General features: G+C 49.2%; 1 protein-coding gene across 1 annotated transcript; it reads left to right on the top strand.

The window, feature by feature from the left end:
* The first annotated feature begins 14,058 nt into the window (after nt 1-14,058).
* LOC140907887 (cathelicidin-2) lies at nt 14,059-18,821 on the top strand. Its single transcript, XM_073334882.2, has 4 exons — nt 14,059-14,293; nt 14,837-14,944; nt 17,537-17,620; nt 18,597-18,821. The coding sequence occupies exons 1-4, from the start codon at nt 14,090-14,092 to the stop codon at nt 18,708-18,710; spliced, it is 510 nt and encodes a 169-aa protein (XP_073190983.1). The 5' UTR covers nt 14,059-14,089; the 3' UTR covers nt 18,711-18,821.
* Nucleotides 18,822-25,130: the final 6,309 nt, after the last annotated feature.

Here is a 25,130-nt window from a genome sequence, read left to right as displayed (position 1 = left end):
TTCAACCTAGGATACTTAAGGAACTAGCTGAAGCAAACTTTGAACCAGTAGTGATTATCTTCCAGAATTCATGGAGGATGGGTGGGGTCCCAGAGGACTACAGAAGGGAAAACATGGTACATCTCTTTAAAAACGGGAAGAAAGAGGACCTGAGGAATTACAGACAGTCAGCCTAACTTCGATACCTGGAAAGTTACTCAAACAGACCATTAAACAATCCATGTGTAAGAGCCTAGAGTAGAACAGCATGATGAGTAATAGACAAAATGGATTTGTCAAGAATAAATCATGCCAAATCAACTTAATTTCTTTCTTTGTCAGGTTACTGGCCCAGTGGATAGGGTGAAGCAGTAGATGTGCTATATCTTGATTTTAGTAAACTTTTGACACAGTCCCACATGATATTTGCATAAGTAAATGAGAGAAATGTGGTGAAGATGAAATACTAAGAGGTGGCTGCAACAATGGTTGAAAAAACTTACTCAAAAAGTATTTATGAATGTTCACAGTCAAACTGGGTGGGTGTATTTAATGGGGTCTCCAGTGGTCTGTCCTGGGTCCGTTACTATTCAATATTTTCATTAATGAGGTGGATAATGGAGTGGAGAGTATGTTTATGAAATCTGCAGAGGACACCAAGCTGAGAAGGGTTATGAGCCCTTTCAGGACAGGATTAACATTCAAAATCACCTTGATCAATTGGAGAACTTTTCTGAGACCAACAAAATAATACTCAGTAAAGACAAGTGCAAAGTGCAACACCAAGGAAGGAAAAATCAAATGCACAAATACATAATGGGGAATGACTGAATAGGTGGCAATACTGCAGAAATGAATCTGAGGGCTATGGTAGATCACAAACTGAATATGAGCCAAATTGCAGGATGCTATTTTGAAAAAGGTTAATCTCATTCTGGGGTGTGTTAACAGGAGTGTCATATGTAAGACCCAGGAGGGAATTGTTCCATTCTACTGGGCACTGGTGAGACCCCAGCTGGAGTGCTCTGTCTAGTTGTGGGGGCCACACTTTAAAAAATTCATAACAAATTGGAGAGAGACCAGAGGAGAGCAACCAAAATGATACAAGGTTTAGAAAATCTGACCTATGAGGAAAGGGGGGGGAAAACAGGGCATATTTAGTCTTGAGAAAAGAAGACTGAGGGGGACCCGATAACAGTCTTCAAATATGTGATGGACTGTTATAAAGAGGGTGGGGATCAATGGTTCTCCATGGAGACTGAAGGTAGGACACGAAGCAATGGGCTTAATTCGCAGCTAGGGAGAGTTAGGTTAGATATTAGGAAATACTTCCCTAATACTGTGGGACTCTTCAATGACTCCGAGCTCCAACATCCTTTTTACCTCGGCCTTGATCTCCTCCCCCTTTTTGCCGCTGGGACCCAATAGGGCCTTAAAGTTACCTTTGCCCCAGGGTCTGTGATAATGTGGTGATATGCTTCGGTGGTCCGACGTGGCTTGATTGAAAACAAATCCTGGTACCAGTTGATCATCTCAGTTACCTCCTTCTTCTGGTTTGGTGTCAGATCAGTGGATATCCTGATCTGCTGCTTACAATGTGTATGATAATCAAGTTGGGCCATTTCCAGCACAAATCCAGGTTTTCTCACCCCTCCCCACAAACTCACTCTCCTGATGGTAATAGCTTATCTAAAGTGACCACTCTCCTTACAGTGTGTATGATAATCAAGGTGGAAATGGGCCACCTTGATTATCATACACATTGTAAGGAGAGTGATCACTTTAGATAAGCTATTACCAGCTGGAGAGTGGGGTGGGAGGAGGTATTTTTTTCATGCTTTGTGTGTATATAATAAGATCTTCTAAACTTTCCACAGTATGTATCCAATGAAGTGAGCTGTAGCTCACGAAAGCTTATGCTCAAATAAATTGGTTAGTCTCTAAGGTGCCACAAGTCCTCCTGTTCTTTATACATTTCATGATTTCAGATATTTAAATCTGAAACTTCATGGTGTTATAACTGTAGGAGTCCTGACCCAAAAGAGACTAGTGGGGGGGCTCACAAGGTTATTGTAGGGGAACCGCAGTATTGCCACTCTTCTGCTCTGCGGCTGGCGGCGGTGCTGCCTTCAGAACGGGGTGGCTGGAGAGCTGCGGCTGCTGGCCAGGAGCCCAGCTCTGAAGATAGTGCCACCGACAGCCGCAGCGCAGAAGTAAGGGTGGCCGGGTACAGTATCGCCACCCTACCCTTACTTCTGCGCTGCTGCCTGCAGAGCTGGGCCCTCGGCCAGCAGCCACCACGCTCCAGCCGCACAGTTCTGAAGGCAGCAGCGCAGAAGTACGGGTGGCATGCATGGGCGGCGGGTGTAATAGGCCATGGGAGGCTCTACCTCCCCCGGCGCTGCTGCAGCCACGGGACCCCTGGTTGCGGGTTTAGTGGTGAAGTTTTTCCTTTATTATGCCCCATACTGCCTCCTCGGCCACCCCAGAACCTGCATGGGGCATATCAAAAGCATCTTCTAACAGACGCTTTTCACTGGGGCGGGGAGACCAGTCCGGGGCTCTGCCAGGTGGCAGCAGCGGGGGGGCCTTGGGGCTGCGGCTGGCCCAGGACTCCTGCGGCCGAGAGGGGGCACGCTTCTCTGGGGCTGGGGGGGGGGGGGCGGGGCCTTGTGGCTCCAGCCACAGGGGGAAGGAAGGGGTCTCAGGGCTCTGGCTATGGGGAGGGCATGGGCAGAAGGGACGGAGCCGGGGGCTAGCCTCCCCAAAGGCAGTGAAGGAGGCAGCTGCCCTCCACATGCAGAGGACCAGTGAAGCTATACCAGCGAAGTCTGAAGAAAGAGGCTGCTTGAGGGACTTGGACTCAATGAAGGATAAATGCTGGTCAGTTACCTAAGGCCAGCAGGGGCTGGAGCTGGAGGAGCCTGTGCTGCATGCTTGGAAATTCAGAATTTAGTGCAGACACCCTGTCAACACAAGGCAAACCTAGAGGACGACACCCCCAAATTTCAGTTAAGCTGGAGTTCTAGGATAAGCAGCGGTCAGTGATCAGGTTTGTGCTGGAGATCTGCAAGGAGAAAGCAGGGAGATATCTGACAGATTCACATGCAAGAAGGAGACTGCAAATGTTTGCAGGCCCCTTGGCTGAGCAGTGCCAAACCTTAGGGCTGCAACAAAGCTGCAATGGGACCCTCAGAGCAACCACTATTCAGTAGAGCGCCAGAAACTAAAGACTGGACCAGATTCTCCACCACCATGCATCTCATTCTTCTGATTATTTTACATGACACTAGCATCTACAGGTTCCAGCCAAGATTAGGGCCCTATTGCGCTAGGCGCTGTACATACAGATAGAAAGAGAACTTACCTTTATGGGCTTACAGTCTAAACAGGCAATTCAGACGAAGAGTGAGAGAAAAGAAGGATCATTATGTACAGATGTGGAACAGAGAGATAAAGTGACTTGCCTGAAGTCAGAGAAGGAGTCGACAGATTTTGCAAACCATTGGCCAAATTCAATTATCAGCATCCAAACTGTGATTCAAGTGCTACTCTGCATCTAACCTAAGCCCAGAGGGGCACATGCAAGAGACACTCCTGGGGCTGCGGGTGAAAGTTGGGCTAGAGAAAGGATGGTTTTGTGATTAAGATGTCACAATAATACAAAGAAGTAATCATAACAAACAATAATAATAAGTGGATTAAAGAAAAGCATGACTCAAGGATCAGACAGGCTAATAGGGGAGTATTATAAGACACGTCCAAAACTTCTAGCATTTCAGCAACCCACTGATAGAGAAGCAAGTGGTATGAACGCACTGCTGCCAAACTCTGCTTGGCACCAGTTTTAATTCACAAACCGCGCAGGGAGGGATGGAATTCTCAATTACAAACCCCGTCCGTCCTGCCTGGATTACAAAACTGTAGCTAAACAATCAGCCAGAATGTGCAAGAAATGAGCTGAAGAAAGAATCCTGAGACTTCCTGGTCTTATCCCGCAGCAGAATCCTGATGAAGGGGACTTCACAGCCAGGAATACCGTCCACACTGTTTACTGTATTTTATGTAAGAGGGAAAGTATTGTGAGAGTCCCACTCAGAGGACAAAGAGAGAATGTGCTCTAATCACATAGAAGACGAGATCTGATCGTTTGTTTGCTGTGCTTGACAGAACTGCAGGACCAGTGGATGAAGAGGAAGTGGTCAGTGGGATATAAGTGGCTTTTGATAAAGCATTTGAAACTGTCTCAAGGAATCTGATTCTCAAAACTAATTCAAATTGGCTTGGGTAGGGACACAGCCACATGCACTGAAAATTGGTCAATTGTAAATAAGGAAGAAATAGGGCATGAGGTTGTGGGGTCTGTCTAATGGGACACGTTATGGTTTGATGCAAGGCTCAGACTTGTAAACAGCTTCATTAATGATCTGGAAGAGAAGAAAAGAGCCAGTGCAAATTTGGGGATGTCTACGGGAAGCCATGTTGTCAGAGAGTAGAGAGGTAACCGTCCCTCCCTCAGGGGCTCTACAGAAGCTTAGCGCATGAGTAACTTTACTGACCCGTTGCATAAGGGTCAGCAGGATCCGGCCTTAGGGTTCTGCTTTTGGCTCTGGGCATCTTGCCTCCAGAAAGGGACTGACCAACTGGGGAGGAATTCACAGAACAGCAGCCAACCCGACCAGGAAGGTGGAGGGATCAACCCATGAGTAAAGACTAAAAGAGCTAAACACAGATTGCTGGCCTAAGGGATGGCTGAGGGAGGACACGATGGCAGAGGGTTCACACAAAGTGAGGGGGATATGTTTGTAAAGGTGGGATATGGCAGCAATGGCATAAAATAAAGAAAGAGAAAAGTCAGCCCGGGAGACCGCCTGATAGTGAGATGTCTCAGACTATTGATGACCGGGGAGCCCCATCACTTGGGACACAAAGGGCATGAAACCCTGGAAAATGGCCTGTCGGGAGCAATCCAGCGTGTGCTTATCCACTGTCACTGCACTGTACATTCTCTTGGATTTATGAGTGGTACCATCAGAAACAGTGTCCAGTGCCTGCCAGTTGGCTCGAGAGGAATTTCGGACTGAGAGTGGATGGGTAAAGCTCTGACTATCTGGACTTCATAGGTGTATGTCTTCAGATGACATAAATCAGCATAGATCTGTGAAAGCCAATGGCAATTTATAGCATCTGAGGACCTGGCCCAACAGAATTAAGACATGTACCCCAGCCTTCCCCAACAGAGGCCCCTGGCCACGCTCCTCCCCCACCCCCCATTGTGCATTATTTAGCAATTAGTGCACACAATTTCAGCAATTTAAATTTAAAATCCCTCCTTTTGCCCTAATCGATCTCCCCTCTGTGCCTGCCCTGGCAGGGTGGCCAATGGAAATATCCTGCAGATGGAGGGAGAAAAGCCACTGGTTAAGGCAGGACTGAAGCAGGCAGCCAATGAGCCCATACAGAGGAGGGACAAGGTTGCCCACCCAGCTTGCACTGTATCCCACAGGGCACAGGATGGAAACCTGCCTGAAAGTCCTGCTGATCATCAAGGTGGTGTCACGGAGTCCTCAGGTGATGCTCTGGAACTGCTCCCTACGAAGCCAGTCAGGACTCTGGGGAGTCTCCTGTCTGTGAGCACTTTCTTCAGGGCAAACAGCTCACACAACTTCTACCTTCCTGGGTCTGACCTTGGAGCATTCAGCATCCTCTGCCCCTCTGTGTGCTTCCCCCAGCGAGTCCGCCCAGGCGGGGTCCTGGGGAAGCCAGAGGATCCTGCCCCCCAACTTCGCAGTCAGACGTGACTCTCAGCCAGCCAGTAACACAGAAGGTTTATTAGATGACAGGAACATGGTCTAAACCAGAGCTTGTTGGTGCAGAGAACAGGACCCCTCAGCTGGGTCCATTTTGGGGGGCAGTGAGCCAGACAACCACGTCTGCACTTCACTCCATGTCCCCAGCCAGCCCCTAACTGAAACTCCCTCCAGCCCCTCCTCCCCTGGGCTTTGTTCCTTTCCCAGGCCAGGAGGTCACCTGATCCCTTTGTTCTCCAACCCTTTAGCTCTCACCTTGCAGGGGGGAAGGGCCCAGGCCTTCAGTTGCCAGGAAACAGTTCCATTCTCTGTGTCCAGACCCCTGCACACACCTGCCCTCTAGGGCTCTGCAACGATCATACACCCTTATCCCACCACCTAGATACTTAAGAATTGCATAGGGGAAACTGAGGCACCCCCCACACTATTCAGAGGAAACATTGAGAACAGTCCCACTTTGTCACAGGTGGTCACAGCACCCCTGTGCCATCATCACTCCCTCTGCCAACTGTCAAAGTCAGATTCAGGACTCACATAATTTGTCAGCCCACTCTGTTTATTAGCAAAGCGCTTTGCCAATGCACCCAGATATGTGAGCCCCTCTCTGAGGCTCAAGATAACGTATTTATACAGCTAAGCCAAAGCCAATTTAACATAAGAGACAAAAGGAAGCAGAAACTGACAAATATACGTACATATCTTATTTGCATACTAACATTTACCAATCTCCTAGCTCAGTAGGAGCTCTAAGTTAATTAGTTTGAGGACCCATTGTCTCACGCTCCTTAATGTTTCTCTTCCTGACAACTATATTTCAACAAACCCTTCAAGTAGCATTTCTTTAATGAATTATAATTTCAATATAATTCATTCTACTTTCACAAAACTCATGAGGGTCTCTTTCCCCCTCCATTGGCATTTACAAGCAAGAGCCAGGCACAACACTGGCCTGTCGGCTCCTGGAAGCTGAGCCTCAGCCAGACTGTGTGAGTGACTTGGGGATCCCTTTCTGTCCTGTGTATATTCCATGCTGCTTGAACTCATAGGGCAGGTCAACGGGGAATCACTGCCCTCTGATGCTAGACTCCTGTACCTAGACTGCACTCTGGTTGTTATTATCCATGGCTGATTTCTGGAGGTGCTCACTATGGGCTAGGGGCTTAAATAGAGACTGGGAGTGGCTAAGTCATTATGCAAGGTAGCCTGTTTCCTCTTGCTTTTTCCTACCCCCCCCCCCCCCCAGATGTTCTGGTTTAACTTGGATTTAAACCTGGAGAATGGTCAGTTTAGATGAGCTATTACCAGCAGGAGAGTGAGTTTGTGTGTGTATGGGGGTGGGGGGGATGTGAGAAAACCTTGATCTATGCAGGAAATAGCCCGACTTGATTATGTAAAGAGTTGTCACTTTGGATGGGCTAGCACCAGCAGGAGAGTGAATTTGTGTGGGGGGGTGGAGGGTGAGAAAACCTGGATTTGTGCTGGAAATGGCCCACCTGTTGATCACTTTAGATAAGCTATTACCAGCAGGACAGTGGGGTGGGAGGAGGTATTGTTTCATGATTTCTGTGTGTATATAAAGTCTGCTGCAGTTTCCACGGTAAACATCTGATGAAGTGAGCTGTAGCTCACGAAAGCTCATGCTCAAATAAATTGGTTAGTCTCTAAGGTGCCACAAGTACTCCTTTTCTTTTTGCGTCCCTGCTGTGAGACACTCAAAATCCAAGTAGGCAGAGGTTAAGGGAAAGGGATTAACAAGAGGCAATATATACCCATCAGTTCAATTCACTGTAAGCAGCAGAGCTGATGTGGATATTAAAGAAGGCTGTATGGCTTGTCCACACATGTAAAATAGTCTGGAATAAATTAGGGTGTCAATTTAAAGTGGAATAGTGATTCTGGAATAACTCTGTATGGACTCTGGTTTAGTTTAGTCCACTTCCAAAGTGGATTAAGCTAATTTGGAAAAAGACACTCCTACAGCAGAATAAGAGTAGCCCACATGTGGAGTAATTCAGACAGAGAACAGATATGAATCTGGTTTTCTATGTCCCAGCTCTAACCACTGGGCTCTTAGCTATGCTGGGGTGGGGCACTCTTACTCACTTTTTTGCAAAACAAAATTAAAGGTTTTGTTTTTATTTGACAAGGGAAAGAAAACAACTGTCCAAATCTCAACATTTTTCACAAAATTGAACAGTTGTTTTCCAGCCAGCCGTCCACAGAACCTCCCTCTTCTGTGCCTCTCCTCATAGCCACATCACTGTTTGCGCAAGAACCTTCTTCTCTGCAGCTTCTGTAATTTGGACCAACCTTCCTGCATCTCCCTATCAATCAGATACTTTGCATGCAGCTTCCAAATGCACTTAGTTCCTCCACTTTACCAGTGATTCTCATTATGGGCTAATTTCCCTGTTGGTATAAAGGCCTGTATATCCATTAACTTTAACAGTTGTTCTCATTCACATGAGCTGAGGATCATGAGCTGATTTCAATTAGGAAGCCTATTTTGGTAAATTTGCAGCAGGACCATCCCTAGTACAGGGGGTGCAGTGAGATATCTACCTAGCAGTGGGTTTGCCTGCCAGAGAGCCACAAGGGCTGTTGTCCTCAAGAAACTGGAAGCGAACATGGGATGTGCAGCCTATACAGAAGATTTCATCAGTTCTGAGTTCCCACCTCTGCTTGCACTAGCATATTTGCCAACAGATATTTTCTGCAAAAGGAAGCAACAGCTTATGGGAAAAACCCAAGTGCACAAAGAACAAATTTCCCAAGGTCAGAGTAACAAACAGGGCGTATCCTAGTGGGGTGATAGGATGGCCCTTCCCAGCACTGGATGGAGAAAGGCTTCCTGGTCATGTGGGTGGGTCACTGTGGCCACAGCAGCCACCACTTTCACTGCTTAGCAGCAGACGCTGAGCTGAGGGAGAAGACAGCCTTTTGGTTTGTCTTTTTCACCTTTTAAGCTCTTCTCCCTGATTTGACGTTCAGTCCATCACTTAAATTAAGATGAAGTTTTGTTTTTATCCCAAGGGAAACCATGTGAGCAAAAAGGGCACGAGTCAGCAAGGGCCTGATCCAAAGCCTGTTGAAATCAGTGGGAGTCTGGCCAGCGACTTCAATGAGCTTTAGATCAAGCCTCAAGACCTTGAAGGTTCAAATCTCCTGCAGTGCCCATATGGGGCAATTAGAGATGCGTCCGCAGTCAGATCTGTGAGTGGAGCCCCTCCCAGTGCGGGTCTGTTTGTGTCTGGCCCACAGAGTACAGGAACTGAGCATGAAGGGCTAGTTCTTCAAGGGGACTGTTACTTGGGTGAGAAAGGATGGTAAATTATGCAGTGGCTGGGGTTCAGGACTAGCATAGTGGATTAGGGAGAGACTCAGAGGAAAGTAGGTGCATCCAACTGGAATAAAACTGAAAATAAATAAAATAAAGCTCAGGGTAATCTAGGTGAACATGCGGGGGGAAAATCTGAAGAGTGAAGTTCAGTAGGCTGGAGGTTTTTGCAAAAAAATAATTGAAATGCCTTGGTTTTGTTTCAATATGGAATGAAAAAAACATACCAAACTTTGATTTTTGTGTGAAATACAATTCTAGTTTTCCAGCCAGCTCTAATTATTAACCCCCTCGTAGATGGGAAAACCGAAGCCCAGAGGGATACCTTGCAACCAAAATGAGCTTATAATATAGGCTCTGTGGATGAGAGGAAACCAGTGGATGTGTTGTTCTTTGACTTTAGCAAAGCTTTTGACACGGTCTCCCACAGTATTCTTGCCAGCAAGTTAAAGAAGTATGGGCTAGACGAATGGCTATAAGGTGGATAGAAAGTTGGCTAGATTATCGGGCTCAACGGGTAGCGATCAATGGCTCCATGTCTAGTTGGCAGCCAGTATCAAGTGGAGTGCCCCAAAGGTCGGTCCTTGGGCCAGTTTTGTTCAATATCTTCATAAATGATCTGGAGGATGGTGTGGATTGCACCCTCAGCAAGTTTGCAGAGGACACTAAACTGGGAGGAGAGGTAGATAACACTGGAGGGTAGGGATAGGATACAGAGGGCACTAGACAAATTAGAGGATTGGGCCAAAAGAAATCTGATGAGGTTCAACAAGGACAAGTGCAGAGTCCTGCACTTAGGACGGAAGAATCCCATGCACCGCTACAGACTAGGGACCGAATGGCTCGGCAGCAGTTCTGCAGAAAAGGACCTAGGGGTTACAGTGGACGAGAAGCTGGATATGAGTCAACAGTGTTCCCTTGTTGCCAAGAAGGCCAATGGCATTTTGGGATGTATACATAGGGGCATTGCCAGCAGATCGAGGGACGTGATTGTTCCCCTCGATTCGACATTGGTGAGGCCTCATCTGGAGTACTGTGTCCCGTTTTGGGCCCCACACTACAAGAAGGATGTGGAAAAATTGGAAAGAGTCCAGCAGAGGGCAACAAAAATGATTAGGGGACTGGAACACATGACTTATGAGGAGAGGCTGAGGGAACTGGGATTGTTTAGTCTGCGGAAGAGAAGAATGAGGGGGGATTTGATAGCTGTTTTCAACTACCTGAAAGGGGGTTCCAAAGAGGATGGATCTAGACTGTTCTCAGTGGTAGCTGATGACAGAACGAGGAGTAATGGTCTCAAGTTGCAGTGGGGGAGGTTTAGGTTGGATATTAGGAAAAACTTTTTCACTAGGAGGCTGGTGAAACACTGGAATGTGTTACCTAGGGAGGTGGTAGAATCTCCTTCCTTAGATATTTTTAAGGTCAGGCTTGACAAAGCCCTGGCTGGGATGATTTAGTTGGGGATTGGTCCTGCTTTGAGCAGGGGGTTGGACTCGATGACCTTCTGAGGTCTCTTCCAACCCTGATATTCTATGATTCTATATCAAATGTTCTTATACTAATGTAATTGTTCATCAATGGCCTATTTGCTTGCCTCGATGTTGATTGCAAAAGTTTCCAGAATCATTTTTTTATCTTCAGTTCAAGTTTTATCTTCAGTCCAAGTAAAACGCTGCTCCTCCTTTGAGGAGTAGGAGTGCCACAAAATGCCAACCCCTTGCTCAGCAGAGCAGCTCCGTCTGCGTATGCAGAGTCAGAGCTGTCAGCTTTGGGCCAAGATTTTGAAAGAGATGAGTGATTTTTTGTTCCAGCTCTGTTTGGTCATCATTTAAACTAACATTTCTTACGACTGAGTCTCAAGCAGAGAACGGAAGGAAAGAAGGATGGTATGGTACAGTGCCTTTCCTACTGTACTCTGATTACAGATCCTGACACCCACACCTTGACACCCACACCACACATGCTGGACCTGGATCACTCGATGATTACCCTGTTCTGTTCATTCCCTTTGAAACATTTGGCATTGGCCACTGTCGGAAGACAGGATATTGGGCTAGACAGACCATGGGTCTGATCCAGCGTGGCTGTTCTTACGCTCTTACCCATGTCATAAACAATGTGCGCTCATGTTTAGAGGGGTCTGGGACGGAGTTTGGGTGCAGGAGGGGATTCTGACCTGGGGCAGGGGGTTGGGGTGGAGGAGGGGGTGCGAGGTGCAGGTTCCGCCTGGGAGGCGCTTACCACAAGTGTCTCCCAGCCACCCGCGCAGCAGGGCTCAGGCTGCCTGTCTGTCATAGCCCCATGCTGCTCCCAGAAGCGGCTAGCTGCTGGCACGTTCCTGCGGCCCCTGAGGGGAGGGGGGCAGCCACAGAGACATGCCAGCAGCCAGCCGCTTCCGGGAGTGGTGTGGGGCCATGGCATGCAGACAGCCTGCCTGAGCACCCCTTTTAGCAGCCCAGAGATTGCTGCCTTGATTTATTTTTGCGGGACCCCCTTGAGCCAGGGCCCTGGGCTGCAGCCTCTAAAGCCCCTGCCTTAATCCGGCCCTGCTCCCTTCTCTATCGCTTCAAACATAAGCTGCTTGTTTTCATTTTCAAGTCCCTTCATGGTCGATCCCCACCCTCCCTATCCTCTTCTCATTCGTTACTGAGCTGTCACTGCTCGCCTTTGGTGAGCCTATGCTGCTAGCCTCCATTGCGCATGTATTGCCTTCCTGCTCTCTCCCAGGCTGCCCCAGGCACTCGTGAGATGGCCGCATAAACATCTGCCAGGCCACCTCATAATCCACCTGCAGCTCGCACCTCAAAACTCTCCTTTGCCGTGATGCCTACGAAAAACAGCTAGGCTGCCAATGTGCTGAAACCTCTACCTACCATGCTGACGAGTAGTGTCCCATTGTTTCCTCGTCTGTCTGTCTCCAGCTGTTGTCCCTTGTCTTGTACTTAGACTGCAAGCTCCTTGGGGCAGGGACCATCTGACTGTTCTGTGTTTGTAAGGCGCCTAGTACAATGCGGTCCTGGTCCACCACTAGGTCTCCTTGGTGCTATGGCCACACAAATTATAATAATAATAATGAGCACGTGAAGAAATTACTAGCTCTGGGTTTAACGTACTCCAGCAAGGAGGGACTGATGGCATCCCATGTTAAAGGCTTGAGGACGCTCCAGGCCCTGTGCAGACTCTCTAGTGTGGGGTGAATTTCAGCCTAAAGAACAAGCTGGAGCTGCCCCAAGGTTTCTCCCTACCAGATACACCCACTATAGATCAGGCACCTAGCACAGCTTTGAGCAAACCCCACAGCTCCCTTCCCATCTCCCCAGACACACAGATCACCAAAAGGAACCAAATCCCTTAGCAGGGTCATTAAAGGTACAAATTCCATCACACTGAAAACACTGGGGCTGTTCGGTCTGACACCAAAAATGATTCTGCCACCCTTTTGTTCTGGCCTTAAAACCGTATGAATCTAGGAGTCAGGATTGGACCCTAGTATTGGCAACAGCCTGGAGAAATCACAATTTCAGTTCTTTGCACACTGACAAGGCTTCTTAAGGTGTCTTTCAAACCTGGAGCAGGGACTGCAGAAGCAGAGGGGGAGCTGGCTCAGCATGAGCGGCAGCGTTGAACCTGCTCTGAGGCAGCAAATCCGAGGGGCGAGCGAAATATTCATAGGGGGAAATTCACCCCGGTCCAGAGGACCAGCACTGGGCCCCACTTACGTCCCGCTTTAGCACTATCGTCACAGGTACCTAGACCAGCCCTTTGCTCAGGATGCCGGTCGCTAAGGTGGTCCTCAAGGTGACAGAATGCCTGCCGAAGCCATCAGTGTTGGTAGTCAGGCGTAACAGGGTATTATCAGAAGCAACATATGCCAAGCAGGAGATTTTTATACCGAAGAGACAGTTGGCAGACAAAATTTTGGCATCCCCTGCAGCAGACAAGATTCCCGGCAGAGAAAGCATGTGACTGAGCAGAATAAACAAGTTTATCTCACATGTTAGCTACCTTCGGATCTAGCGGCCTGATTCAAAACCCACGGTCAATGGAAAGACTCCCCTTCAGTTCAACAGGCTTCACACAAGGCGTTACGTTCACATACCACTGCCCTTGAAGTCTACCCATCTAGAGTGAGATGACGTCCCGATTTTATAGGGACAGTCCCAATTTTTGGGTCTTTTTCTTATATAGGCTCCTATTACCCCCACCCCCGTCCCGATTTTTCACATTTGCTGTCTGGCCACCCTACACCTGTCACATCTCTAAACGAACTCCTCCAGCACTTTGTGAGAGCATCTTATGTTTCAATCCAATTCATATTTGTAAAGGGCTTTGAACAGGAAAAGCACCAAATGTCCTGGGCCAGACACCCAGCTGATGTCAATGGAACTACACTAATTTACACCAGCTCAGCATCTGGCTCTTCAAGTGCTGTTTGAGGCCAGACAGTTAAAAGCCATGCTGCCTTTCACAGGCAGCGGGAGACTTCTGGACCTAACGGCACATGTAAATAGGAAAGCGTAAATTCTGCTTGGTTATACCAGGCTGGCATCAGCAGTAAAAATATCCTGAGTCTGTCACCTGGGCCTGTGTGTTACTGAGAACCCTGCTGAATGTGAAGCCCTGAACTGTAATTTGGGAAATAAGAGACGATTGCTTCATCTTTTCTTCTGCCAGTGGCATCTCCCTTCCCCATCCTCCTCCCAGCATGTGTGTGTGCTAATCCAGCCAGGATTTGAGCAATAAAGCAAATCCCCTGGACCCATTGTTCTAGCTGAGCTCCCCTGTTTTGCATGCCCTAGCGGCTCTGGCCAGTTGCAATTTCCTGTAAGTGCAAGGGAAGGTTGCAGCCTTTGGGAAAACCCAAGTAAGTAGCCAATCAGTCACCATCCACTTTACCTGAGGTACCAGAGGAGGCAGTGCATAAAAGGGTTGCCCTGGAGCCACAGGGCTGCATTTCCACCTCATGCTGAAAAGCCTGGGACCAAGGATGGAGAGAGGCTGGGGAGTCCTAATGATGCTCGGGGTGGCCGTAGCAACCACCACATCACCTCTTCCACAGACACGGAGCTACGAAGTGGCAGTTTCCCATGCTGTTGACCTCTACAACCAGAAGGCACCTGGAGACTCTCTCTTCCGACTCCTAGAGGCAGATCCTCAGCCTGGATGGGTAAGTACCCAGGGAATAATCAGGAGGTCAGACTAGATGATCAAATGGTCCCTTTTGGCCTTAAATTCTAATGAATTACTTCGGAGCCCAGATGTGTATTAGCTGCTGACTGAAATCATGGACCACTCTGGGCTTCTGCATACTCAGGCCAACTCAAACAGGGGTCCAATCATCTTCTTGGGCATTAAGCACCTCCAGCAAGGTGCAGACAAAAGCCCTTGGCTACTACTGATTTCCATACATGCAAGATCAGGCCCTGTTGTTTCAAACTCACTAGAAAAAAAGTGCTGACACCAGGTTGTAGTTTCTGTTGAGTGGCTGAAGGCTGGTGCTGAGCTACTGGACATCAGGCCTGATCCAAAGCCCAAGGAAATCAACAGACTCCCAGTGACTTCAGGGGCCTTGGGATCAAGCCCATCCTGCTGGTGAATTGCAGCTGCTGGACAAGCACAACAGTGGGGTCTGGAACATTGCTGCTCCCCCAAAAGACTTTGTTTTGTTCTTTTATATCATAGATATCTGTCTTTTCATTTAATATCTTAGGACGAAAATTCTCAAAGCACTCAAGAGCTGAACTTCCTCATTAAAGAGACTGTGTGTCCAGTGTCGGAGAAAGCTGTCACGGAGCAGTGTGACTTCAAAGAGGATGGGGTAAGGGATCACATGCTATATGGAAAATTGTGCATGTTTATTACTATTTACATTACATTTGAATTTAGAAACCCCAACCAACAGCAGGGCTGCGTTGTGCTAGGCACTGTACACACACACACAGTGAGAATCTGTCCCTGCTCCAAAGAACTTACGGTCTAAGCAAAGAGCGGGAGGTGAAACACACGAAGTGACTTGACTTGTCCAAGTTCATGCAGCAGTGCCAGGAATAAAGTCCTGGTCTCCTGATTCCCAGCCCAGTGCCCTGTCCACTCGGCCAAGCTGCTTCCCTATGAATTCATTGCTTCAATCTGATTTAAAAAATTCTGCAGATCACCGATCAGCTCAGTCAAGGTTCTTCAGACCTTATATAAGGAACATTATCTCAGCGAGGTCCCCCACCCAAAGCCCATGCACTCACTCCAGGTACAAATAACACAGAATGGTACTTTCCAATGGATTGGTCAGTGCAGTGCATGAAAAAATTTCTGTTGACATTTTATGTGGGGCTGGGGGGGAGAGTGACAATTTTCAGAGTAACATTAATTTATCCAAATGGCACCTATCTATAGAGTAATGTTTCTGATAAGTAGCAAATATAACATGACAGACTGTTAAATGCACTATGTTACACATACTATATTGAAGTCTAACAGATTCAACATATAATATGTTGCATTCTCCCCATCCAGAGCTGCCAAATCAGTTCACAAATATTAATGAATTATTCCTAATGATGAGGGCAATTAACCATTGGAACCACTTCCCAAGCGGTGGGCCCTCCAGCACTTGGTGTCTTTATATCAAAACTAGATGTCTCTTTCTCAAAGGTCTGCTTTAGTTTAACCCTGGGTTACTGGGTCTGATGCAGCGATCACTGGGTGAAATTCTCTAGCCTGCAAGAGGTCGGATTAGATGATCACATTGTGGCCTCAAAATCTAGTAATTTCCCTGCGAGGCAGGTCAGTATTATAATCCTCATTTGCAGGTGGGTAAACTGAGGCACAGAGAGGGGACGCAATTGCAGAGCAGAAAGTTGTAAGGAGCTGTTACTCGATTGCAACCAGTGATACTCGGCCTGCTGCCCAGTCTCTCTGTGCCCACAGGTGGGGACAACAGCTCAGCAGCAGGAAAAACAATATGATCTAGTGAGCTAAGGTTAGAACTGAGAGCAAGAAACTCCTCTGATCGGCCACTGACCCACTCCGCGGCCGTGGCCAAGTCCCTCAAAAACACCGTGCCTCAGTTTCTCCATCTGTGATGTGGGGATACTAATATTCACATTCCTTCCTAAAAGTAGAGGGCTGTAGCTATACCAAGATTTATTCCAGATGGGGGCAGAGACAATGGACCACGTGGGAAACACGAGGCCAAGAGACAGAGAACACGGTAGCAGAAGGGGGCAGAGACAGCAGAAGCAAGAGCATGGAGTGAACTGAAGAGAGACGAAATCAGAGAGAAGGGAATGGTGCTTTTCAGAGGGAAAAAAAGGGGTTAAAGAGGGGGAAAGCCTAATGAAGCAGTGGTCTGGAGCTGGCCAGAATGTGCTGGACATGCTGGAGAGGGAAAGGGGTGACAGAGTTATTTCTGCTCCTCTGTGGTAGAACACTCCCCCTGCAGATGGCCCCTAGCCCCGTGAATGTGAGCAGCTCCCCTTATCCAGCCACAGAGCAGGCTGGTGGGAGCTGCATGATCGCTCTTGTTGCTCCTTCAGCCAAGCAGTCAGGGCCTTGCTGGGTGGTTTGGGTGAGAAATCGGGGCTGCAGAGGCTGGCTATTTTCTACTCTGTTTACAAAACATACCCAAGTTCCTGGGCCCCTAAACAGCAGTAGGAACAAAACCGCATGGAGGCCACTCCTTGTGGCAGAAATGCCAGATCAGATAGGGCAGCTGCCCCGTCCCGGCCTGTTTGCTCTGGCTTCTCGCCTAGTCTCCCGGGCTCCCCCCAACCGCTTAGCACTGTTCCAGGCCCTGTTCCAGGCCCTGCGTTTGGAAGTTAGCAAACCCCCCTGGTTGTAGCTCCACGCCCTTCCTTTGGCCGCATGGGCTGCTCTGGTTGTCAGCCACCCACTCTCTGCAGTCAATCCAGCTGTTTTGCACCACAAGAGCCTGGGTTACTCCTGCTGTTGGTTCCCTGAGCACTTTTGCATGCAAGACCCCTGGGATGAGGAGCCATGAGCACCTTTCAGCAGAGTTATCATGCCCATGTTGTAACGTCCCTAGTTAAGCACCAGACCAGGAGACAACTAATAGGGACACAGCCCAGGAGGTACCAACAAACAGAACTTTGCTGCAGCTTCTCAGAGACCAAACTATCTGAACTCTGTGGAGCTAGTTCCACTTCCTGGCATGTGCTATCGTCAAGGCGCACTCCCCTACAGGAGACGGCTGGCCACCATGTGCTGGCTGATTTCCAGACATTTCAGAGGGGGGTGGGGTGGTCCCTGCCCCAGGGAGATCAGTCTATACCTCAGCAGACCCACCCCGAGGCGCAAGGTCTGCTCCCAACGCCAGGGCTGCAGAGATTAATAAACTGACCCTTGACCTCTTCCCTGCCTTTTCTGAGCTCTTATCACCTTTACTCCCTGGCAGCTGGTGAGAGACTGTTCAGGTTACATCTTCCCTGAGCAGCAGCTGGCCACCATCCTGATCACCTGTGACACAGTGGCTGAGGAGGTAAGGAAGGTTTACACTCAGGTGATCTGCTGAGGGACCTGCATGGCCATCGTAGGGGCCTGGCAGAGTCAGGGCAGCCTTATCCACCTGGGTTCCTGGCCAGGGATTCCACACGGCATCAGCTCGGGGCATATTCCCATTGGACAAACAGATCCACATGCACCAAAGAAAGGTGCCATGCTAGGATCTATGGAGTTCACATGGGACTGAGGTGGGCAGGAAAGGGGGGGACTTGGGTCCCTCTAGGCCACCTGCTTCTAGGTGAGCCTGATGGGCTAGTGACTTTGGGAACATTATGGGATGAAGACCCCGATTACAGCAGGGGATGTCCCCATTCTCATTCAACAGCCCCAGCAAGGTTCTTCCCTCGCCACCTAGCAGGGCCCTTCACAGAGAGGTGGAGAGCAGCTGCAGTGTCTGGATCTTTACCTTTGGGCCACTATGAAAGTTCTTCTCCAGAACATCAGCCCTGACACTCCCCATCCCTTATAGTGCACATAACACATTGCCCTCTCCCAGTCAAGAGGGCAGGAGTCACACGCAGAGTCAGACCTCAGCTGGCATGAAGGGGCAAAACTCTACGGAACTCAACAGAGCTGCCACGATTTACACCAGCTGAGGATCTGGCCTGCGCGCTAAGGTTGCTCTGTTCCCCAAAGGTGTGAGTGCAATGGCAGGGTTTTCCCCCCACATCCCGGTGTGCAAGTATCATCTCCTCCGGGCCCCCAGCTCTTCCTGGCCCCAGGATCAGGGGTGAAAAATCGCCCTTGAAACTCAAGAGCTCCCTCTTAGGGCAGTGCAAAGCAAGTAGGGATGGGCCGGTGCTGTTCTTAAAGGAGAACCCAGCGGCACCTAACGACATTCCCTCCCCACTAGATCATAAGTGCCAGACAGAGGAGTGGAGTTCTCTGAGCATCAGGTAGAGTGGCTCCCTGTCTCCCTGGAACCCCTTACGAATGTGCTTCTCTCTCTCTAGCCTACTCGTGTCCGGCGGTCCAGGTTTGGAAGATTTTTCAAAAAAGTGAGGAAGCAGCTCGGCCGTGTTCTCCGCCACTCCCGCATCACACTTGGGGGACGAATGAGATTCTAAGGCAGAACAGGGAGAAAGGCACAAACATCCCCACAGCAACTACTGTGTCTGAGCTGTGCATCTGCCTCGATCCTGTCCCTTCGAGTCTCAATACAATAAATGGTCATTTTCAGTGGGTTGTATGTCACTCGCGTTCTCTTTACATCCCAGCTCTCCTCCATGCCTCTCCTTTGTGTCACGTGAAGGGGCCGGGAAACGTGACCCGTGAGTCACCTGACTGTGCTATTAGCCAATGGAAGGTCCCGGTGAGGAGATGTCATGCTCTAGTCCCCACCCTTTCTAAGGGTAATACTCCAGCTCAGAAACTCAATGCACATAACGGGTTTATCACCTGGCACTTCGACTAGGAGAACACCAGACTGGGAGAGCAACTGAACAAAGCCAAGTACCAAGGGCTGATGGGGGACTAGGGGTGACCTGCATGCGCAGCTATTAATTCAGTCCAGGAGGATGAGAGTGACCCAGATGTGGCAGCCAGGGCTTGCCCCACCCGCAGGTCCCACCCAATACGTGGTGTCATCTGCATCCTAAACAACCGAATGCCGGCCAGGTTTATAATACCCCTAGCAATCCCTCCCCAAATGACCATACGGGGAGTAGCTCCCTGCTGCATTCTGCATCAGCAACACAGGGCATGAGAGAACTCCACCCCCGTCCCCAGCTCCCCCCTTGCACAGGAAGAGAAAGAAAAGAGACAGCATGAGTGCACAGTGACCCATCCCCTCCTATAAATACATCCTCTGCAAATAAAACAGCTGTCAAGCGGGATGTGTGGCCCACAGAGCTGGCTTGGGAGCAGAGCACACAAAGGGATGGGTGTATCAGGAGCGGAGCAGAGGGATGGGCACTGGGATTGGTGAAGCAGTCAGCTGGCAGGGAAGTGAACTACAGAGAGGGACTGTTAGACCCGTCCCCAAAGCTGCACATTCAAGAGGCTGAGATGTATCATTACAAGAAGCCAGGCATCCTACTGCCTCTATTGACCCCCTTGCCCTTGCTGCGATTGAGAGGCGTTCTTAGCACGTGCAAGCTGCCATGAGCCCAGTCCATCTGCCTGTAACAAGTCCATGGGACTGCCACACTGAAGAGGAGCAGTAAGGAGGAGCTGTGCTGGAGGGTGGTCCAGTGGACAAGGTGCTGGCCTAGCCCTTGGGAAGCCAGGGTTCCACGGCAAGTCAATTAATCTAGCCCTGCCTCAGTTCCCCACCTGTAAAGCAAGGAGGACACTGCCCTGCCTTGCTGGAGTGCTGTGATGATCATGCTGTTAATGATGGTGATGCGCTCAGATGTTACAGTGATGAGGCTAGACAGATAACTACCCCCCCAGCATTAATTCAGGGCAGCGCCGCGATGCACGCCTGCATTTGGGAGCGAACGTGTTACAGACACAGGACCTCCCTCACCATCTGCAGGGCCCTGCTTAAGGCAGCCGGTGTCGAACAGGGAGCACCGCACCCCTTGTAAAGATGCGCTTCAGTTTCTCTGCTCCTCTCCTTGCAGGGGCTTACCCATGACCTGCCCCTTTACAGCCAATCTCCCTTGCTACCAAAAAAAGGGAAGGAAACACATTTTAGTGTTATGCAACAACACAAGAGGTGCCATTCAGAACAGCTCACTCTCCTCCTCTGTTCCCCTAGAGCAGAGCTACTCAGACCTCAGGAGCCAAATTACCGAGCAACATTACCCAAAAGAGCCACAGGTTTGTGACTCCATTATAGCGCGCTATATTCCTATTTAAAGAGGATGACGGGGAAACACTTAGTTTATATATTAGTCTCACAGCAAAAGGACTGACCAAGGATTATTATTAGATCAACTACAGTTGGTTAACAACATAGGAAAAGCCTCCTGGTTGGTTAATAATGAAATCACACTGCTTTTTACTATTATGTGCTGCCAAGGGCCACAGGCACCACCTTGAAGAGCCGCCCGCTGTGGTTTGGGACCCTCAGGCTGAGGCTCTAGGAGAAATACTGCAGGTGGGAAGGCACACGGGGTATTTGAATACTGAGCTGTTACAACGTTCGGTTACCCGTTCGGTGGCGGCATTTTCATTACACACACCTAGGGCCTCATTCCCCTCACACTTGCCGAGGTGTAAACGAGGAGCAACGCCATTGAAGCGAGCCCATCCCTCACTCCCCCTGGGCAGCAGCTCACTCCAGGCCTTGTAACCTGGTGTACTGGATTGCAGCGCTGGCAGGTTTGGCTGGCCTCCCTCCTGCGTGGTCAGGACGGAGGGGCAGCTGAGCCAAACCTGGTCACCACACCTGGAGAGGGCTGCTGGACCCAGCCCCGCAGGAAAGGAGCTGCAGGAGCTGCTGCTGCGGAGTGAGTCACGGATGCCAAAAAAAAAAATTAATTAATGGACAAACAGGAAAGTGACGCTATCCAGGACTTTCTTCGCCTCCACGACAGACCATCAGCCCGAACCGCCGTCGATGGAGCTATTCCCGTGGGAACACTCAACAGTGACCACAAAGCGGGGATAGGTTTATTTGTGTCTGGTAGGAGGTGAAATTTCCCGCTACCCCAAGACACACTCACAAGGACAAGTGCAGAGTCCTGCACTTAGGATGGAAGAATCCCATGCACCGCTTCAGACTAGGGACCGAATGGCTAGGCAGCAGTTCGGCAGAAAAGGACCTAGGGGTTACAGTGGACAAGAAGCTGGATATAAGTCAACAGTGTGCCCTTGTTGCCAAGAAGGCCAATGGCATTTTGGGATGTATAATTAGGGGCATTGCCAGCAGATCGAGGGACATGATCATTCTCCTCTATTCGACATTGGTGAGGCCTCATCTGGAGTACTGTGTCCAGTTTTGGGCCCCACACTACAAGAAGGATGTGGAAAAATTGGATAGAGTCCAACGGAGGGCAACAAAAATGATTAGGGGACTGGAACACATGACTTATGAGGAGAGGCTGAGGGAACTGGGATTGTTTAGTCTACAGAAGAGAAGAATGAGGGGGGATTTGATAGCTGTTTTCAACTGCCTGAAAGGGGGTTCCAAAGAGGATGGATCTAGACGATTCTCAGTGGTAGCAGATGACAGAAAAAGGAGTAATGGTCTCAAGTTGCAGTGGGGGAGATTTAGGTTGGATATTAGGAAAAACTTTTTTACTATGAGGGTGGTGAAACACTGGAATGTGTTACCTAGGGAGGTGGTGGAATCTCCTTCCCTAGAAGTTTTTAAGGTCAGGCTTGACAAAGCCCTGGCTGGGATAATTTAGTTGGGGATTGGTCCTGCTTTGAGCAGAGGGTTGGACTAAATGACCTCTTGAGGTCCCTTCCAACCCTGATATTCTATGATTCTATGATTCTCCCTCACACTTTATATTTTTGCCCATCTCTTTCCTCCTTGTTTTCATCTCTCCCTGCCCCCTCCCTTTTGGTTAGATTCTTCCACCTTCCACCGCCTCCGTGCAGAGCGCGGATGTGCCAGGAATGGTATGGTTTGTCACAGCAGCTCTTGGAGGCCCCAGCCAAGATTGGGCTCAAGTCTGCTAGTACAACATAGTCCGTGCCCTAAAGAATGAACAGTCCAGGCAGACAACGTGGGGGGGGGGAGGGTAAGAAATGAAGTGTTATTTTCATTTTACAGAGGGAAAACTGAGGCACGGAGCAACTAAGTGACTTTCTCGAGGTCACACAAGGAGTCTGTAGCCGAGATGGGAACTGCACCCAGGTCTCCTGATCCACTGCCTTAGCCACAAAACCACCCTCCCTTTCTACTCCCCCTCCATCCCTAATTTTCTTCTTTCCTTCAGTTTCTCTTTGCTGTGAAGACCACACATTGCACTGGCCAGAAGGACAAGGCTCCTGCCCAGCGTCCCCCCCTTCAGTCAGGTATAAACGCTGGGTTTATACAGGGAATGAATAAAGCTGCTTTCCCTTCCAGGAACCAGGAAACCACGGGTGCTTGGGGCAGCAGCAGGTATTCTGTGTGGTCAGAGAAGCAGCCAGTTTCTGGGCACTGCTACCAATTGCCAGCCAATCTTTCTAATCCACTCCAGGCCCAGCTATGCTGGGAACCAAGGCCCCCCCTCCGCCAAACAAAAATAAACACAAGATTTCCTCTTGTCGGGGAAAAACAGCTCCTTACCTAGGAGAAAGCCTTTCCCCTTCACTGCACACCACCCTTCTGCTGCTTGCTTCACATTCCTCCTTCCATTTTTCTCTTACTGGAAGAGGTTTTTAAAGGTCACAGGTAGTCCCAGGAATCCATAATTAACTTGAGGGCTTATAGGAAAGAGGGTTTTAACCATTCTAAGGCCGATGTACAAGCCTTCAAGCACCCTTCCAGAACTGTCGGGTCTGACTTTGTCACAGACGCTGTGTCCCAAAGAGCTAATGCGATCCTGGGATGCAGAAACAGGGGAATCTCGGGGAGTAGAGAGATTATTTTGCCTCTGTATTTGGCACTGGTGTGACCACGGCTGGAATCCCGTGTCAAATTCTGGGGTGCACAATTCAAGAAGGATGTTGATAAATTAGGGAGGGTTCAGAGAATTGCCTCACGAATGATTAAAGGAATAGAAAGCCTGCCTTATAGTGACAGACTCAAGGAGCTCCATTTATTTAGCTTAACAAAAAGAAAGTTTAGGAGTGACTTGATTCCAGGCTATAAGTACCTACATGGGGAATGAATATTTAATAACTGTCTCTTCAGTCTAGCAGAGAGAGGTGTAACATTATCCGAAGACTGGAAGATGAAGCTAGACAAATTCAGACTGGAAATAAGGCAAGAATTTTTCAGAGTGAGATTAATTAACCATTGGAACAATTTACCAAGGGTTGTGGTGGATTCTGCATCCCAGACCATTTTTAAATCAATGTAAGAACATAAGAACAGCCATACTGTGTCCATCTAGCCCAGTATCCTGTCTTCCGACAGTGGCCAATGCCAGGTGCTTCAGAGGGCATGAACAGAACATTTCAAGTGATTCATCCCCTGTTGTCCAGTCCCAGCTTCTGGCAGTTGGAGGCTTAGGGACATGTGGAACATGGAGCTGTGCCCCTGACTATCATGACTACTAGCCATTGGTGGACCTGTCCTCCATGAACTTATCTAGTTCTTTTTGTAACCCAGTTATACTTTTGCTTTCACAACATCTCTTGGCAATGAGTTCCACAGGTTAACTGTGCGCTGTGTGAAGAAGTACTTCTTTGTGTTCATTTTAAACCTGCTGCCTATTAATTTCATTGAGTGCCCCCTGGTTACTGTGTTACGTGCAGGGGTAAATAACAATTCCTTATTCTCTTTCACCAGACCAAGACTGGATGTATTGCTAAAAGCTCTGCTCTAGGAATTGTTTGGGTGAAGTTCTGTGGCCTGTGCTATACAGGAGGTCAGACAAGATGATCACAATGGTCCCTTCTGGCCCTAGAATCTCTGAAAGGCTCTGGCAAGGGTGAGCTGCCAGAGCCTTTCCCCCCTACCGGAGCCTTTTCCTGCAGCAAGGACCCTACACTACTAAAAATAGCAGTGTAGACATGGGAGGAACCGCGTGGGCGTGTGGATAGCCATGCAGGGCAGTGGTTCTCAACCAGGGGTCCGGGGGCCCCTAGGGGCCTCGTGCAGGTTTCAGGGGGGCTCCAAGCAGGGCCAGCATTAGACTCGCTGGGGCCCAGGGCAGAAAGCCGAAGCCCCATCGCATGGGGCTGAAGCCCAGGCCCCTGAGCCTCACCACCCGGGGCTGAAGCCGAAGCCTGAGCAATGTAGCTTCGTGGGGGCCCCTGTGGCATGGGGCCCCAGGCCATTGCCCTGCTTGCTGCCCCCTAACGCCAGCCCTGGCTTTTATATGCAGAAAGCCAGCTACTGTGGCACAGGTGGGCGGTGGAGTTTTTATAGCATGTTGCGGAGGCCTCTGAAAGAAGAAGGTTGAGACCCTCTGATGTAGGGTACAGACCCTAAGGTTTTGGCTGGTCGTTACTCTACTCGCCTAAGAAGTGCCTCACCGTCTACACCGCTGTTTATAGCCATGCCAGGGTGGCACGCAGTGTATGCATTCTACATGCCGCCATAAAGCGTGTGCAGAGTAGACGTACCCCTCGGGGCACAGAGGCCCGTGCTTTCTTGCATAGGTAGGCAGGATTCCCTATATCATGTTGTGCACAGAGGGATGGCAAGATGTCCTCCAGGACACAACATCCCCTAAGCCCTCTGCATTCCTTGCGCTAGTTCGAAGAGGGAAGGGGCAAGATTTAGCCCGTGCTTCACTTTGCATCAGTGCACACTACTGGCCAAAAGCCCTTCATACAACAAAATAGGTCAAAATTTAAAAAGGAGGCAACTATGTTATGTCAGAAAGCAAACTGCAGTGTATGGATGCTGACACGCAGAAACCATGGTTCTCTGCTCATTTATAGCAACATAGGAATTGCCACATGGGCTCAAACCAATGAACCATCTCTGG

This window comes from Lepidochelys kempii, chromosome 2 (genome assembly GCF_965140285.1).
Source record: "Lepidochelys kempii isolate rLepKem1 chromosome 2, rLepKem1.hap1, whole genome shotgun sequence".
Lineage (NCBI taxonomy): Eukaryota > Metazoa > Chordata > Testudines > Cheloniidae > Lepidochelys > Lepidochelys kempii.
The sequence above is the reverse complement of the archived record's forward strand: the minus strand, read 5'-3'. Positions and strand labels throughout refer to the sequence as shown.